Source organism: Zea mays, chromosome 3 (genome assembly GCF_902167145.1).
Source record: "Zea mays cultivar B73 chromosome 3, Zm-B73-REFERENCE-NAM-5.0, whole genome shotgun sequence".
NCBI lineage: Eukaryota > Viridiplantae > Streptophyta > Magnoliopsida > Poales > Poaceae > Zea > Zea mays.
In genome coordinates this window covers 9,462,588-9,480,836 of record NC_050098.1, presented here as the reverse complement: position 1 = coordinate 9,480,836, position 18,249 = coordinate 9,462,588, and the positions used below count along the sequence as shown (strand labels likewise).

General features: G+C 46.5%; 1 protein-coding gene and 1 long non-coding RNA gene across 6 annotated transcripts; one reads left to right on the top strand and one right to left on the bottom strand.

Moving 5' to 3' along the window:
* Positions 1–4,750: 4,750 nt before the first annotated feature.
* On the bottom strand, positions 4,751–10,284 carry LOC100192587 (uncharacterized). 5 transcript variants are annotated; one of them, XM_020549440.3, is made up of 12 exons: positions 9,733–10,284; positions 7,518–7,816; positions 7,126–7,362; positions 6,979–7,003; positions 6,748–6,837; positions 6,454–6,625; positions 6,223–6,296; positions 6,055–6,124; positions 5,873–5,944; positions 5,610–5,746; positions 5,456–5,529; positions 4,751–5,294 (listed from the first exon to the last, which is right to left on the bottom strand). In XM_020549440.3, exons 2-12 carry the CDS (start codon positions 7,768–7,770, stop codon positions 5,230–5,232), a joined length of 1,269 nt encoding a protein of 422 aa, XP_020405029.1. In that variant the 5' UTR covers positions 7,771–7,816; positions 9,733–10,284; the 3' UTR covers positions 4,751–5,229. The 5 variants fall into 5 exon arrangements, with proteins under 5 accessions (XP_020405029.1, XP_020405030.1, XP_020405031.1 ...); XM_020549441.3 differs by lacking the exon at positions 9,733–10,284 and adding an exon at positions 7,916–8,622; XM_020549442.3 differs by lacking the exon at positions 9,733–10,284 and adding an exon at positions 7,994–8,622.
* A 6,867-nt stretch (positions 10,285–17,151) lies between these two features.
* Positions 17,152–17,917, top strand: LOC109944918 (uncharacterized). Its single transcript, XR_002268298.2, has 4 exons — positions 17,152–17,242; positions 17,328–17,604; positions 17,693–17,777; positions 17,858–17,917. It is a non-coding gene; the product is annotated as an uncharacterized lncRNA (long non-coding RNA).
* Positions 17,918–18,249: the final 332 nt, after the last annotated feature.

The window sequence follows — 18,249 nt, the reverse complement described above, 5'->3', positions numbered from 1 at the left end:
CATGACTTTAAGTTCGTAATTACGACCTCATGAGCAACTTCAAGCATGATATGCCTATCCAAGAGATTATCATGATAACAAGACAATAAGTCATATTTTTGAGTCGGAGCAAGGTTATCATGACTCAACAATTCTACTTTATTCCTAAGCATAGAATTTTCAATTTTAAGTTGAGCAGCATCATGATTATTTCTTTGCTCAATTAAAATCGATTCATACCTTTGGACCAAATTCCCATGAGAGTATTTTAGCTCCTCATGTTCTTTGGTCATCTTCTCCAGGCTATCATTGGTTTTGATGAGAGTCTCCTCTAGCCTGAGAAGCGTCTCGCCTTGTTCCTTGTTCCTTCTCAACAACTTAACCAGGAGAGCTTTGTCTGCTTTGTTGAGATGGTTGTAGAAACGGCGAATCTCCTCTTCTTCCATATCATCGGTCTCATTTTCCCTGTCATTAATGTCAGTGGAAGCAATATAGGAAAATGTACCTTGTGATGATGAAGATTCATGCTCGCTATCATCCTCATATTCCTCCTCATCATGGCTTTCGTCTCCACCGTCATTGTTAGCAATAAAACATTTATCACTAGTGGAGAACAAACCTGTCGACGAGGTGGATTCATCGTTTGGGTGCCATCGTTCTTGTTCTTCTCCCTTTGAATGGTTAGTATCACAAGTAATGTAGGGAGTAGGAGCATCACAGTTTGCCATAGAATATTTTTCTTTAATTCTATTCCATAAATCATGAGCATCAACAATTAAATTATTACCACTACTCATGATGGCAAAATAAGCACCTCTAGAAAGAGAATCAACTAAGATGCTGCAAGCACGGTGATTGAGAGAAAAACATCTTAGTTCATCATTAGAGGGATTTTTACTAATATCAGATGGAAAAATACTTCTCCTAAAGATCTGTCTCAAATCAGGATCAACACTCATGAAAGCATTATAAATAGAGACAGACCAAGATTTGTAATTAGAGCCATCGCCTAAAAGAAGTTCTACAGTTACCTCTTGTGACGACATCGTTATCTCCGGACGGCTAAGCCCACACTGGAGAGGCCTAGCTCTGATACCAATTGAAAGTTCCCTTTGACCCGGGAACAGGATCTGGATGTCGCCTAGAGGGGGGGGGTGAATAGGCGAATAAAACTTTTTACTTTAAAACTTAAATTCTTACTCTACTCGAAGACTTAGTACGCAGTGGAGTGAGAAGACTCTTCGAGTAGGTTGCAGCGGAATAGAAGATCCTGTCTCAAAATGTCCTGCACTTCAAATAAAGCTTATACCACAGATAAGTATTGAAGTGCAGATAAAGACGAGTAAGACAGAGAGTCAGGATACAATACAGAACAGAGCACACAGACGCAAGGATTTATCCCGAGGTTCGGCCAAGCCTGAAATGCTTGCCTAGTCCTCGTTGGAGTTAGCCACACCTGGGCTTGGATTCTATTTCAACTCCTTCCTCCGTTTGCTCAGATCTGTCAGTATGACAGATAGAGCCTTTCACTATTGAGATGGGTTACAATAACACCGTGGCTGCTTACAAACTTCTCGGCAGCACCTCGGTAGAGTAACGATACGCTCAAGACCTTGCTCTAGCTCTTAGCAGCTCTTCTCCACTCTCTAAAGGCTTATAGTTGTGCCTTCTACACAAACTATAGAGTTACACACAAGAGGGAGAGCGAGAATTGATTCGAGTGAAGTCTATACTTGTTGGCTGCACTTCTATCTTACTTGAGGCGCCTAGGGGTCCCTTTTATAGGCACAAGGGACCTAGGAGCCGTTGGAAGCAATCCAGGAAGGCAAATCTTGCCTTCTGTCGGGTGGCGCACCGGACAGTCCGGTGCACACCGGACACTGTCCGGTGCCCGATTTCTTTCCTTCTGTGGCGAAACCGACCGTTGGCAGTCTTGGAGCCGTTGGCGCACCGGACATGTCCGGTGCACACCGGACAGTCCGGTGCCTCCATCTAGCCGTTGGTTCAGCCACGTGTCCCGCGCAGATCGCGCGGTCGACCGTTGGCCCGGCCGACCGTTGGTTCACCGGACAGTCCGGTGCACACCGGACAGTCCGGTGAATTATAGCCGAACGTCACCGACGAATTCCCGAGAGCGGCCTTTTCACCAGAGTTAGCCTGGCGCACCGGATACTGTCCGGTGCACCACCGGACAGTCCGGTGCACTCAGACTGAGCAGAACCTTGACTGTACACAGCCAAGCCTTTGCACCTCGTTCCTTTTCTTCTTCTTTCTGTTTCTATCACTTAGACAAGTATATTAGTACACTAAAACCAATGTACCAAGTCTAGAAACATACCTTCACTTAATTATTACGTCCATAGCATTTCACATGCTTGAGCTTTGATGTTGGATTCATAAATCATCAAGTCGGCTTGACTTGATCTGGATTGACATTTCTTAGCTCCAACATCCTGCAAAGGTCACATAGAACATTTCCAAACATAGGAACAACCCAAACTAAAGATCAAGATGAACTTAGCTCTTTTGGGCTGCTTCCAGTCCTGGTTTTGACACTTGTTCTCCTTCTAGTGACCTTGATCTCCTTCTTAGAGCTTGTTCTTGAGCCTTATGACTTACACCACATAACTGTAGCTGTTACCTCATTGGCTGTAAGTCACGTTCTTATGTAGTGATCCTTGATGTGCCGTAGCTGTTCTCAACTCGATCACCCTTGACTTTGCAAGCCTTCTTCTTCACCCTTGGCTTTGGGTTCCTCAGCCTCCTTGACCTTCTCCCGTGCACTTGGTACCTCGAAGCTTTTCTTCCTCTGTCCTTGGCTTGATCAGTTGTCTCCGAGCTACGCACCCGAGTATCACTTTTGCAATGTCCAACTTACTTGTGATGTCCATTATGTATCCATACTCCAGTTCTTGGACCATCACATTTGTTCACTTGTGTTGAACCCTGTAGGCTTTACCTTAAGCACCTGTTCAACACTTAGTACACTTGTTAGTCCTTTAATTGAGTTGTCATCCAAACACCAAAACTCACAAGAGAGCTTTCAGACACTGTGGATGAGGCTGATGGGCCTGAAGCTGGATAAATTCTCAGCGCCATCATGCTTTGGGAGTAGCACAATGTTGGCCCTATTCAGGAGGTCGAAATTTAGAAATCGTTGATCGTGCAAAGAATTCATGACCGCCATTACATTTGCCTTGATGATGGACCAGCATGACTTGTAGAAGGCACCCGTGAACCCATCCGGGCCCGGTGCCTTGTTTGGAGGTAAATTCCTAATTGCCTCAAGAAGTTCTTCCTCAGCGAAAGGGGCTTCCAAATGTGTCAACTCAAAACGTGGGAGACATAAGGCTCCTCAATTCAGGTCGACCTCCCTTGGTCCAGGAGCTCCCAGCGCAGCATTGAAGTAATCGTGCACAAACTTTTCCTTGTCCTCGTGTGAGGTCGCCCAAACGCCTTCTTGGTTAAGCCTTTGAATGCAGTTTTTTCTTCTCCTTGAATTTATCCTCGAATGAAAAAACTTAGTGTTCGCATCACCCAGCTTGAGGTTAGTGACTCTAGAGGCCTGCCGCTTGCGGGCACGCTCAATGACGGCAAGTGCAGTCACACGACGCTTAAGGCCGGATCTTAGATGACGCTCGGCAACAGAGAGCTCCCTGGACTCCTGTGCGACGTCCAAACGGTGAGATACATCCAGAGCCATTACAAATTTTAGCCTCGCCTCGGAGATGAGCGAACGACTCCAAGCTCTCAAGTGTCTGGCCGTAGTAGCAAGCTTGTGGTGCAGCGCCTGGACAGAGTGCATAGGGGCCGTAGGCATGGCCCAAGCCTTCGTGACCTCGTCTTGAAACCCAGGAAGTTTGATCCAGAAATTCTCGAAACGGAACGGACGCGGTCGGCGGGGCCCAGCAAGACTAGAGAGAAGTAGAGGACAGTGATCTGAGATTGAGGTGGCTAGTGCTTGTAGACCATGAGAATCAAAGGAGAGATCCCAGCTTTCATTACAAAAGACTCTATCCAGCTTGACCAAAGTAGGCCGACGACGCTCATTGCTCCAAGTGAAATTTCGGTTTTGAAGGCGGATTTCACGAAGCTCACAAAAATTTAACGTTGTCCGAAATAGACTCATTTGACGAAGGTTTAAGTTCCGATTGTTCTTATCCCGAGCACGGTAAATGAGGTTAAAATCACCAAGGACTAACCACTTCTGGCCATCCGGAGGCTTGAGGCGACGCAGCTCACGAAGGAATGTCAGTTTTTGGTTGCGGCGTGTAGGTCCGTACACCACGGTAATCAGGAAAGAGGCCCCGGAGGTCTTGATTGTAACCGTAGCCGAGACCGAGAAACGCTTGATAGTAATGTCGGTGAGGTCAATAAATGTGTCGTTCCAGAGTAGTAGGATCCCACCCTTGGTCCCATTAGCTGGTTTGTAAGCGAAGCTGTTCAGCTTGTGGCCTCCCAAAAACGCAGCAAGCATGGCATCAATATTTGCAAGTTCAACGTATTGGTAAATGTTTGGTGTAGTGCGAGCATAATCGAGAACCAAACTGAAATTCTGATTCCCAAACTTTTCGAGTACCGAAAATATTCTTACTGATTTGGGAATTGATTTTAGATAACCGAAGTTTTTAAAAAAACCGAAATAACCGAATCGAAACTTCGAGAAGAACCGAATCCATCATGAGTTTACTAATGCTGACAGGCAAAAAGACCATGGCGCAGTGCAAAACAGTACTGGAAATGCTGGCACCTTGCCAGACAGTGAGACAGCTGCGGCCGGGGAGCAAATTAATAATCCAAACCTCAGGCCGACGTACGAGTCCGGATATTTGCTGCTCGGACTAGACAGTTTTGTCATCAGGTCCGCCCAAAACAAACAAACAAACAAACAAACCCCGCATGTGTATTTGAGATGAGATGAGATGAGATGGTTTATTTAGTACAACGAGATCGATGCGCTTCCTCAACCGAGTGGAGCGGCTTCACTGCATGCAAGACGGATTAGCCATTAGCGTTCTCCTCCGATCAGGGCTTTAGCAAAAAACTACCCGAGCAGCAGTGCATGTGCATCCAGGAATGCGAATTAATTTGTCGGCGATGCATAGCAGTTATAAATTTTGCTCGCACCACACATCTTCCCCGTTGTCGTCCTTTACCCTTTCATTTGCTTTCGGGTCGATCTGTATATGTATATGTAAATTCTGGGTAGTGTTCGTCAGCATATCAGTAGTGAAAGCTGCTCAGTCGTCATCACGTCTCTGCCGACGATCCCACCTGCCTCGTCTTCCAGATGACGGGCGCGATCATCATCCATACTGCGTATATACGACAAAAGCAAAAGCATTCATTCATTCATTCGTTGGTTCGTCGGTCCGTACGTTCATCCATCAGTAAGCGCAGCGCATGCATGGCGGCCATGGTCCGAGAGGGCCGCGAGCAAGAGAGGGGCAGGGCAGTTGAGTTGAGGGTCACTCACTGTACACGACTGCCGCCAGCCACTCGTTGCCGACGCGCACCCACGTGCTCGCCCACCCGACGTCGATCGTCCACCTGCGGCGATCTCATGGCATAAGACCGTATTCATATTCAGACCACCATATCATACCCGTTTTGTGATCGAGCTCGCTTGCCTCTCCATGGTGTGGCTCGCGTTCCAGCCGACGAAGATCATGGCGAAGTACATGGCGCCCATGGCGAACACCAGGTGGAAGAAGCCCAGGCCGTAGGGGATGTCGTCCTCCTCCGACTCCCCCTCCGCCTGCTTGAACTGCGAGGGATCCCAGGCAGCAGCAGACGAGACTCTCGTCGATCAGCTCCAGTACGTGCCACTGCGACGCACTACCTAGTACAGCATTGTTGAGCCCAAGTGTGTGGGAGTTGCGGGCACGCGCACCTGGAGGCACTTGGAGTCGATCCCCGTCGAGAAGGTCGCCGCCACGATGACGACGACGGCGATCACAAAGCTCTGCCAGCCAGATCGAGAGGGACACGGAGAGAAACGCCGGTTCGTTAGTCAGACTAGTGCACTGCACAGCAGTAGCGTACTGGACTTTTTATTTTGGCTCCTGTAGTTACCGCGATGTTCACCCAGTCTGCGCTCGTGGCGACTTCTGCCTTCCTGTTGCAGACCTCCGTGTGCGGCTCGCTGTCGTGTTTGTTTGTTTTTTATTTGGTTAGTTGCAGATCGATGCAGCCACACAGTACAGACCGACAGACAGACAGGATTTCAGATCCATCTCTCACCTTCTGATCGCCGACCAGCACAGGAACACGACGTAGATCCCCATCAGCCCAGGCGCCAGGTACCCTGCCTTCACCTGTTAATTCCGTCCACGCAAGAGGACGCGACAACCAACGAACAAGATTCGGTCAGCCCGCCGTACGTATGCGTCTCCACAAGCCCCAGCCGTGGAGAATGAACGCCACCATTTTCAGAGCACGGAGCATGTATGTATATGTACGCGTGCTGCTTGCCTTGGAGCGCGTGGAGACGAAGGTCATGAGCTGCACGAGCACCAGCGTGACGGTGATGAAGAGGATGTTGAGCCTGCAGGCCGGGCTGGGCGCGTACCACACGTACATGAGCACGACCCCCAGCAGCGACCCCACGTACGTGGCGATGGACACCGCCTGGATCAGCAAGTGGCTGCATGCATTGCATTGCATGCGCATGGACGGTGAGTCGCGTCGGCATCTGGAGCAGCAGCTGAGAGGACGATCGTGTATCGATCGAGCAGTTAGTGAGTGGCGACAGTGAAGTGAACCTACCATCTCTTCTGGGTGGTCTCTGACCGGCACCAGTCGTTGAGCCACATGATGAACCTGGTGACGCTGATGAGCTGGATCACCAGGAACGCCCTGCTTCATTCCGATGATGCGAGCTCGTTAGGATACGCATGTCTTCCATGCATCATCTCTATAATCTATGGAGCAACGAGCTAACGCATGCATGGCTAGCCAGCCTGGATATATGCTGAGCTGAAGAACACGGAAACATACCCTGCTCCGAAATGCGCCACCTTCCCTGCAAAGATTCAGAGGAACGACACGGAGGCGCATCGTCGTCGTCAGCGAGATCAAAAGGCTGTATATAGTCATATAGATCTGGATTTGCCGGGATCGAGTGTGAGTCTTAGTACTACTGACCGTAGAGCTGGACGAGCGGCGACGGCGCGAGGAAGGCGACGGCGGTGAGTGCGAGCCAGAGGACGATCTTCGCCGGCCACCAGTCGGAGTGCCACGAGTTGCGGCAGTCGTGCAGCTTCCTGGTGTGCACGGTGGACAGGAACATGACGACGAAGAAGACGAAGCAGCCGAGGCTGACCCGCAGCACGCCCTCCGCGCCCAGGCAGTGGCGGCGCGCGCCCTGGCAGACCTTGAGCCCTGCATGCGCATGCACCAAGGAACACACGCCATGCCCATCGATCATCAGCTTTGCCGGTGGCATGCAATGCAATGCGATGCGATGCGTCCCAACTCCCACGCACGGCACGGGCATGGGCAACGGGTAGGTAGGTATACAGTAAATCAATACGCACGCTGGAGCCCGGCGATCGCGGAGCTGCCGTAGTCGCGGAGGGTCCAGGCGAGGAGGTTGGTGACGAGGAAGATGAGCGCGTACAGGTAGCGCGCCACCATCGGGTTGGGCGGCCCCAGGAAGAGCCCCTCCGCGCAGGCGCAGCACCAGTCCTCCGTGACCCGCCGCCCGCGCCGCTCGTCGGAGGACGACCCGCCGCTACTGCCGGCCTCCATGTCGGCCACGGCGGCACCAGCACCAGCACCAAGCGTCATCTACCACCGCGAGCTGCCGCTCCTTCTTCCTAGCTTCTTCCTGTTTCTGCACGCATCGCATGCACCGACACGCAGAGACCAGAGAGAGGTAGTAAGCAAAACAAGCAATCAATAATTAATAAAAAAAGAGTAGATGAGTTACTACGAGTTACGACACACGCAAGCTACTAGAGGGGCGTGGTGTGCGTGCGTGCGTCCCGACCCGCCGTAGTTCGTTTCGTACGCCTGTCGTCTTTGGCTGGCGCCGGTCGAAAACGATGATGTGTTTCTTTGCGCCAAAGCATGGCTCGGCTCGCCCCCAAAGACCGGCTTTTTTCTTGCCTTGCTTTGTGGGCAAAACACCACCACCTGTTTCGGCACTGTCGATGATCCTACACTAGCTAGGCAGCCATACGTAGGTTGGTATTTGGTTGGCTAAAAAAATTGTTAGCGGAATTAGCTAGCTCACACTAGCTAGCTAGTTTACTAAAAATAGTTAATAATTGAACTATTAGCTAAAGCTATTTGGATATCTTCAACTAATTTTAGTAAGTAACTATTAGCTCAGGTATATATTCAAACACCCCAGTGTTCGTCCTAGCTATATATCTGTGCCATTTAGTTGGCACTAACAGCTAGCTATATAGTGCTGCGTGAGCCAGGTTCCAACTCCAAGAAAACGGTGCCCTTGCTGCTGGAACAGTCCGCGCTAACAATATTGCAGCGTCGATTGCGTGCTCGAATTCAGATGCTAAAAAGAACAAAAAGCATCGTCAAAAGGTTCGGCCTTGGTGCAGATAAAGCACCGGCCGGCCGGATGGAAGAAGGAAAAAAAAAAGATTAGCTATAGCTAGAATCTGATGAATTCGCGCGCGCGCGCGCCGCCCTTGCATTGACAGGGATATGTAAAGAGGTTAAAGGCATCATCTCTGAAAAAGAAAAAGAAAAAAGAAAAGAAAAGAAAAGGCAGTGCGTGACATGAACGCAATGCTGCTGCTGCCTAGAAACAATTAATTCAGCAGAGCGCGCGGCTAGCTTTGAGGTGGGACGGTTACGGTTAAAGACAGGTGGTGGAGTCAGTGCTGGTGGACTGGAGAGGTGCATGGCTTTTCTGTGGCTGTCACAGCAGAGAGCTAGCTTTGTTTGGATGGGTTTGTAGCTAAGCTAGATAGGGAGAATGGAGAGAGCAAGTTACTAAAGCGTACGTCAGGCAGGCAAAGCATCTGGATGGATGATGATCTGTAGAATGGAACAAAGCAAAAGGAGCCTGATGCTGAATTAATTCCTCTTGACGAGTACTGGTACGGTGCTGCTAGTAGCAGTCAGCGCACATATCCGATCCGGCCGCACGCTTTTCCTTTTTTTTTCGCGTTCGCTCTGGAGCATATGCATATCCTGATCTTGGAGATCGTCGTCGCCTCCTCGGCAAAAGGAACTAACGACATGGCTTACTACTCTTCCATACGTACAAAACTTCAGTCGTCGGTCTAACCAGCAGCAACTATAGGTACGTACACACGGGCGACTAACAGAAGACACGTACAACGACGTAGTGTATTATATTTCTCAAAAAATTTTATACACAGAACGAAAGACATATAATCTATCTACCAGAGAGAAATATTAATGCTAGCTAGCTATATATAGTGATGATTCAGTTCGTCTTTCCCGTGCGTAACGAAAACCAACCATATATATATGTATGCATCAAGGAGGGAGATCGAGGAACAAGATCGCACAGCGCGCAGTTACGTCTGCAGCTGGTGATCGATTCAACAGAACACACGCAACTGAACTGATGAATCGTTTTCCCAGCTAGCAGCTAAAGAGGCTGCATGATATCCGATGGATAGACCATCACGAGATCGATCAGCACCAGCACCAGCACCAGCTAGTAGCGAGCATGCATGGGAGGAACAAGCAAGGCAAAGCAAAGCAAGCAGCAGCCAAGGAAATATAATGAAGCAGGGGACGGCGACTCACCTGATGATGTGCCGCCGGCGCGGCAATGGATGGACAAGCCTCTGCCAGCTAGCTAGTCAACCAGGAGGCGCGGCCGCGCGGGCGAGCGTCCATGGCGGCCAGGCCACCGTGGTCGTCGGCTCCTCGCTGCGGAGAGCGATCGAGCGAGGCTAGGAGTGCGCGCGGTGGCGCCGGGCCGGCGGCGTCGTGTGCTGCTGCGTATGTATGACACAACGCTCACAAGGCCCTGGTGGTGCGCGCGGGCGCGGCTAGCCTAGCTAGCGGCCTATACTTGTTTGTGCGGGGCGCGGTCTCGATCTGTCCGGGATGGGCAAGCAATGCAAGGGCCGGGCATCTCTCCCCTCCCGCGTACGCGTCGTTGCTGTAGGCTGTGTGTCCGTCGAGTCGGAGCGCATCGTCCCAAACACATCCACTGGCTTGATTATTCCGTTACGTTACATGTGGCTCGATCCCGCCGTGGTGCTCCACTACTCATCGTCACGCCGCTCCTCCGCTCTCTGCCACCGCCGCTGCAGATCAAGACGGACGGACGACACGTACACGCGGCTCTGGTGGATGTGGATGCAGATACCAGAGAGAGATTTTGCAGATGCAGAGCCTTTGCTTGGGCTGCATATGGTGGGGGCATGTTAGGCCGCCAACTTGCACCGAAACGGCAAAGCCAGCACGAGGAGCTAGCTAGCGGGCGGCAGCGTCAGGAAAAAACAGCAGGACGTCCGCGTCCAGAAATATATCGATCAAACTAACCAACTATATATATATATATATATATATATATATATATATATATATATATATATATATATATATATATATATATATATATATATATATATATATATATATATATATATATAATGGCCGGCATGTCTGCTGTGGGTAGTAATCTCTACAACTATTAAGGCTCACTTGTAGACTGCCCCCGCTCGCTGGCTCCCGCGCGCGCAACCGCCTTGGCTCCCGCGCGCACAAACAACCGCCGCCCGCTCGCGTGGCTACCGCGCGCACAACCGCCGCTATTCGCGGACGCCATCAGCTCATCCCCGCGCCCGCGAACCAAATTCCGACGAAGATCTCGCGCTGCCCCCGCTCGCTGGCTCCCGCGCGCGCAACCGCCGTGGCTCCCGCGCGCACAAACAACCGCCGCCCGCTCGCGTGGCTACCGCGCGCACAACCGCCGCGATTCGCGGACGCCATCAGCTCGTCCCCGCGCCCGCGAACCAAACTCCGACGAAGATCTCGCGCTCGCCCGCCCGCCCAACGCGCGGTAGCCACGATTGCCCGCCCAACGCGCGCGGTAGCCACGCGCACGTCGCGCACGTCGCGCCCGCCAGGCCGCCCGCCGGGATTCCCCTCAAATGCCGCTCCCTACGCACGCGGGTGCCGCTCCCTACGCGCACGCCCGTCGAGCTCGGCCCCGACCTATCCGCCAACCAACGCCACGGATCCTTCATCAATTAGTTCCCCTGCTCAAACCCCTTCTCAATCCCCTGCTCAATCCCGCACCACTGCATTCCACCGCCCTGCCCTCTAAGATTCCCCGCCTCGCCACCTTCATTCCAACGTCAGTGTGCCGCTGGAGTTGCCCCAACACCGGATACGAACGACGTTTGCTACTGCTCAACCGCGCAGGCCTGGACCAACCAGTCATTCCTCATTCGCGGCGGGAAAGCAAACGACGGCTGTGCGGGTAATACATTTCTCTCCTACTACATGGTAATTTTCTTATGTGATGTCGCCTGCTGAAGCAAACAACAGAAGCCATCTTTTAAAGATAATGTATGCAGTACTTGATATTGGTCAGCCTTGCGCTGTTTTACTACTTGAGATTAGTTCACGTTTAACGAGCAACATGATTGAGCATGTCTGGTTTAGTGTGCGGGAAATGTATGCAGTACTTGATATGGTCTCAATTGCCTTTTACCGGATACAAGCATATATACATTGTTCAATCATTGATTCACATTGTCTCGCTTGAACTAATTGAACAGTTGACTCGGTTACCTATGTATATTATATTGCCTTAAACCTGTCTTTCCTGTTACCTTAGCATTTCACATGTCTCAGTTCTGCACTCTGAATATTAGCCAGCTCTTGTGGTTTATATGATACTCCATTTACCATATTCTTATTTCGTTGGAATCATCACTCCTTCATCTCAGTATGGATGGGGATCAATTAAGCAAAACAATAACAATTCAAAGAAAATCCTATTAGAGGGAACTATGGTAACTGATGTCTTCTAATTGTTCCCTAAGTTTATTTGTTGGTGTCAGTTTATCTCTTGTGGTTTATATGATACTCCATTTACCATATTCTTATTTCGTTGGAATCATCACTCTTCATCTCAGTATGGATGGGGAGCAATTAAGCAAAACAATAACAATTCAAAGAAAATCCTATTAGAGGGAACTATGGTAACTGATAGGATCTAATTGTTCCCTAAGTTTATTTGTTGGTGTCAGTTTATCTAGACAACTTTATAACTATGGTAACCGCTGTACAGGAAATTTTCCCTAAGTTTCTTTGTTGGTGTCATTTTATCTAGACAGCTTTAAAATGTGAGAACCTAAACCTTGCAAACAGTCCAATGTGATAGAGGGTAACCACTATCAATTCTAACTGGACCATACCCAGTAGGAGCAATAGCCTTGAAATCAGTGTGTTGTCATCATTCCTTGTCCAAACTGATAACCTAAACCTTGCAAACAGTCCAATGTGATAGAGGGTAACCACTATCAATTCTAACTGGACCATACCCAGTAGGAGCCATAGCCTTGAAATCAGTGTGTTGTCATCATTCCTTGTCCAAACTGATAATACAATCCAGCTAGCAGTTCTACGATCAATAGATTTGTCGCTTCAAACAGTCCTGTTATTTGAAATAGGACAATACATGGAAATAAGGTAACACACAGGTAACAAATACCATTATTTGAAAACGATCAATAGATTTGTCGCTTCAAACAGTCCTGTTATTTGAAATATGCAGCACCAATAAATGTGACATGGAAGACAATCAAGAACATTAGAGAGGAATAAATGGTATTTGGGTACTGCTGCAGTGAGCGGGTCAAATACCATCAAGACCATTATAGAAAAAATTTGTCTTATTCTTTGGGACAGTCAAATTTTGAGAAGTACTGTACAGCTTCTTATGGGCATTCAAAACTTTCATCTTCTTTGACTTCGTTTTTTAAAACCTTCATCTGGCCCACTCTTCTGCTTCTTGATGTTTGCAGCAGAAATTAATACCATCTGAAATTGGACTGTCGTTGCAAAGTTATTTTCAATGAATTATTCAAGTTACACATTTCTGCGATTTCTGGTACATTTCAGATTGTGCGGATTTTGTAAAGGGAGACAAGGACAAGCATTTGCGGGTTAAGGTGTGTCTGTCAGGATACCTACTAAGGTCCTCTTGTGGTGAAGGTATCAAGCTGTCTACTGTTTGGCTTTATTTAATTTTATTACTGATTGCGTTTTTAGTGTTTCATTAATAGGAATACGTATTGCATTGATCTGTTCACTATTCACTACTTTAGACATGTGTTAAGCATTAAGGTGCTCGCAGTTCACACAATATTATGCTATTGTTAATTTTAATTTGGATTCCATTTATCTTAAAAATATTTTTCTTACTACTATAACATGTAAAACTACTGTATCTATCCTGCACCATGGGAGGTGATTTTTGTTATTTACGTTATTATCTACTCCTTGTGTTCCTAAATGTCTACTCCCTGTGTTCCTAGATTTTCTTAACAAGATTTTTGTTATTTACGTTATTATCTACTCCTGTGTAAATACTTGTGTGTATTTTGGGTATTTATTGGGGTAGTCTAAAGTTTATATGCATACTTCCTGTATATAGAGGTTGATGCTATTTATCTAAGAGTATGATTTGTGTATGGTGAGTTACATCCGTTCACAATTCTCTTTCTCACATGCTTCTCTTCCTTGTTTTTTGGATCTGCCATTAAATACAATGTTGATCCTGTTGTTTCTGAACTTGATCAATCATCTTTTCAAGAACTCCAAAAACATCCTTGACAGCCATTTTAGTCGAGTCATCAAACCCAGTTAATGCATCTAATGCCTGGTCACAGTAATGGGGGATGGTTTTGATTCTTCTATTTTCGAGACTTGCGTGCTTTGATCATTCACATTATGAGCTGTCTTATCTTCCCCTATGCGACTTGTGTCACCTTCCTTTTCTGTTGTTTTAGATTGTAGATTCTGGTCTGTTGTAGCATCTGTTGATTGCTCCCTTTCTTTATAAGGCCCATTAGAGCTGACCACTGACTCATCATCAGAAACTTGCTTTGGAGTCATTTCATTGTCCCGTTCTGTTAGATGCTGCCCTTCACTGCTATCATTGGTTCCATAGTTAGCTTTATCTGATTTATAAGGCTGCTCAGTTCCAATTTATGTCGCAGTTCCAACAGGTTCAGAAGTTTGAGAAGGCTTTCCCTGTGCTGATTCGATGCTTTCTCCAGGTTTATCATCATTTGTCATATTAATGTCTTTCAGATCCCCCTCCAAAGCAGTTGCAGAAATCCTGTTATGATCAACCATTTTGGCATCCTTAAGCCCGCTTTCATGATCTGAATCTTTGAGCTTTTCCTGGGACAATGTCTTGGTAGTGGTTGGTCTTACATTGTTACAGCCAACTCGATTCACTGCACCTACACTGAAAGTTTCTCGTTTGGAATGTAAGATTTCAGTTACATAAGCTGTAAGTTTTCCACGCACATCTTCAGGTACAGCTTCTTCTAGAGCCCTCACAAACGTCTCCCCTTGCTCCACAACTACCAGAACCTTATAACAAGAAACTGAAATATAACTTGTAAGCAGCTTGATATACATGTTCTATATTACCCAAAGTTCCTGGCTTCAGCAATATAGCACCAAAAGGTTTTGGTACACTTTAATAGCACCCAACAGTTTCCAATGTTTAGATTTCTAGCACACCTAGCTTTTTCCATCGACTGCAGTTATCCATGATGCAAATACCACAAGGCTAATTCCAACAAGGCATTGCTTGTTATCAACACCTCTCTGCCTCATGCCCGATTGAGCAGTATACATACTGCACGAGCTTGTAGCCATCGTCACCGACAAACCAATCAGACAATTGCTCTGTGGACCATAGGACCTGCTGCATGACAGGGAGGGAGGAGGGCGACAGAGGCAGTGTGACTTGCTCTGCAGGCCACACTACCTGCTGGGCACTTGTGCAGGCAGTGCCACCCCAACAGAAGGCCACCAGGGACCCACCAACAAGAAAGCAAGCCACTGGGTCACCGACAGGAGGTCGGCACATTTGGGCCTGGGCGCCTGGCACGTAAGAGCTGCTCAGTCACCTTTGTCTCATTATCTGTGAGCAGACATGAGCAGAGCGAGAAATAAGAAAAATAGCAGTAGCCAAAAAGGATCATGGGTACTTCTTGTACTTCTCATTGTGAAAAACGTTCTTATCTGTCTGAAAATTCTAGAAAGATATTTATTTTCGGACATAGGAAGTATATTGGTATTAGGCTTACCTCACTTCTGGAAATGGTGTCCATCATAACAGATGGTCTAACATGGGGTGGCGGATCAGGAAGAACTTGAAGTATCATCCAATGAGGACGGACATATTTGGGATTCAGGCCCAACAGAAGACAGTCCTCATCACTTATACGCTTAAGAACATTATAAAGCCCTGGTCAAACAAGCCATGTAATAAACCAAATACAAGAAATAACATACCTTGCTGAACTGATTAGAGATTATGGAAATACCCTCTCATCTGAGAGAATTTGCTTGCGTTCCACCGGCTCAGGGAGTTGATCCTGATCATCAGTTTTCTTCTTTGGAGCTTTAAACTCAGCAACCATCTTCATGCCATCGACTGTAATATTTAGCGTCTGAGCACCACAACCACCTCTTTTATTAATAGGCTCATCAGTATCATGTTCCTGAACATCAAGCTCATCGCCACCTTCATATACTTTTTTGCTCTTTCAAGTATCATATATCCTCTTCAATCTATTCTTTGGATTCCTTATTTTTAAAGCCTGCTTAAATTTGGTTTCCTCCTGCAAGACAAAATAGATAAATGGTGATTAACAGGTAAATAGAATTTAGTTTTGCAACACAAATGCTAAACATTGTAAGCATCTAATGAAGTGGTCCAATGTGTAAACACTTGAACCTGAACTCATGAAAAAGACTCAACACTTAGTGTTTGGTTACGCCCTAATTACTATAGGAATAGTGCAATGGATACAAAATATACCCTGACCATTGCTGATAACACAAGCCAAAGCAAATAGGTGGTTGCAGAGGTAGTATGTCGGTTCGTTAGGATCCACAGGCTATTCTAAGTCAATAGGTTGCAGTGGCAGTGGCACTGGCTGCTCCGTGGGTACCTTGGCCCTGAAACAAGAGTCGGGTTGGTGTGTTACACTAATAAAAACACTGCTGCACTGAAACTTATCTAGATGCAAAACATACTTCTTCGGACCCCCTCTGCCTTTTCACCAGATCACGGTTGTAGTGGCAGTAGTAGCAACAGCAGTCCCTGTAATAACAGCTGCAGCTGCCTCTTGTTTTGGTAATTACAACGCATGGCATACATGTAAACAATAATTTCTTTCCAAACGAGCAATCAGTTAGGTGTGTTAGTCAAAATGAGAACAGCAATAACACGACTCAGAAACAACTACACGGTAGTTCCATACCTTGTCGGATTTCTTCAAGCTTACTCATACACTTCAGAAAGCTGCCTTACAAGGCTATAGTCATAACCACAATAGTCTTTATCACCAACATTGTATTAACTAAAGTCGATCTGCACAATGGTTTTGAAATTAACTACCTGCATGAACAAAACTAAGTGGATATGATAATAGGAAGCTTCGTTCTGTGCGTGCCGGAGATTGCGGGCTTTTTCGCTGCGTTTCTTGGCACTGATCCTGCAAGTAGCTGATGTTCCTTTTTTTCTTTCTGTCATACTTCCAGCTGCATATATACTGTGGTTTGTCCAAAATGTTTGTTCATAAACTGAGACTAAAATGTAGTGCTAGGATAATGAGGCCTCCCCGTTGGAATGACAAAAACGAAAAAGCAATAGAAAACACCTGAAACATAGTATTGCGAACTGGTGGAGCCTCGATCTGCTACCGCAACAAGAATCACAATTTAGTTTAAATTATTGTCAAATGATAATAGGTTTTGATGGAGCCAGCCGTATTGAACCGTGAAAGAGTTGCATTGGACAAGAAAACCAGGATGCCTGTGTAAGTTATATTATAAACAATAGTTAACACAAGATTTCGCTATCAAATTTATGAATGTTATTTAGTCGCATGTTTAATATAGCTTCAGGTTGTTCGACGACTATAGCGATGACGATTTTTATGGGGCACAACGGAAGTATAGTATTGTCGCTCGAGTTGAAGTTAAATTCCCGATTGAACCACGTTATCGTGACAGGCAACATTACATTTTGTCTGACATCAATGTAAGACATCCCCTCTTTAGGTTTCATTTACATAACTATATATAATGTTCGTACCACAATCTATTTTGTCTTGAAATCAAATTAGGGAGCCAAGATCGAGGCCATTGCTACTCGGTATGAGATAGTCAAATACTTCAACAGTTTGCTCCATGAAAAGCATGTCTACAAGATGCACAACGTATGGTTTGGTCTTAATCCGGGTGCATTTAATTTTCGACATCTAAATGGTACCATGGAGTTGTATTTCACCCAACAAACTGTCGTAGAGCCATACACTGTCCCAGTTCAAATGCCGCCATTTCCAAAACATATATTCTTGAACCTTGATGATATTGCCGAGCTGCCAAACAGGACTTTAGTTGGTAAGAATATATCGATCTACTAACCCTAATAAAAATTCCTTTTACACAAAATAGAGTATTAATCCATATTTAATTGTGCTTTTTGTAGACATTATGGCTATTGTAGTCCACTTGGATACAATCCATCGCACAATGTGGGGTACATTCAGGAAGATTGTTATAATGGATGCTAGGTACATTCCATTAATGTATTACCGATATGATGTTAAATCTATTAGTACTAATCTATTCTTCACAAAATCAATGTCACAAGGTGGTCTTTACATACCATTAAAGTTTGGGGTGATTTACTAAACAAAAATGCACTCCGCTGGGCGTTGGCTAATGAGAATTATAGCATCATAATTGGGACCATGTTTCGGCGGTTCAGAAAACAAGGTACAACATATGTTTACGCCTTGCAAACACATTATTCACTAATTTTTCTTTTATAATGATTCATATTGAATATTTAAATATGCTATTCTAGAGTGTCTCGAATCAACTGACCATACAACAATACACTTCAAACCGTTTCATCACAACACCCATTATTTTGAACGTAAGTATTTTTTAAGATTACCTACATTAAAATTATGTACTTGTTTTCATTATATTGTGAACTGAGTATACATGTGATTAAATGTTGCACTCATTGCAGCAATT

What these genes read in the sequence shown, in the direction of transcription:
- LOC100192587 (XM_020549440.3), bottom strand. Translation starts at nt 7,770, where the DNA reads ATGACGCTTGGTGCTGGTGCTGGTGCCGCCGTGGCCGACATGGAGGCC. An exon ending in GAGACCACCCAGAAGAGATG is followed by an intron (nt 6,626 to 6,747) that starts GTAGGTTCACTT and finishes CAATGCATGCAG; the next exon opens with CCACTTGCTGATCCAGGCGG. An exon ending in CAGACTGGGTGAACATCGCG is followed by an intron (nt 5,945 to 6,054) that starts GTAACTACAGGA and finishes TCTGGCTGGCAG; the next exon opens with AGCTTTGTGATCGCCGTCGT.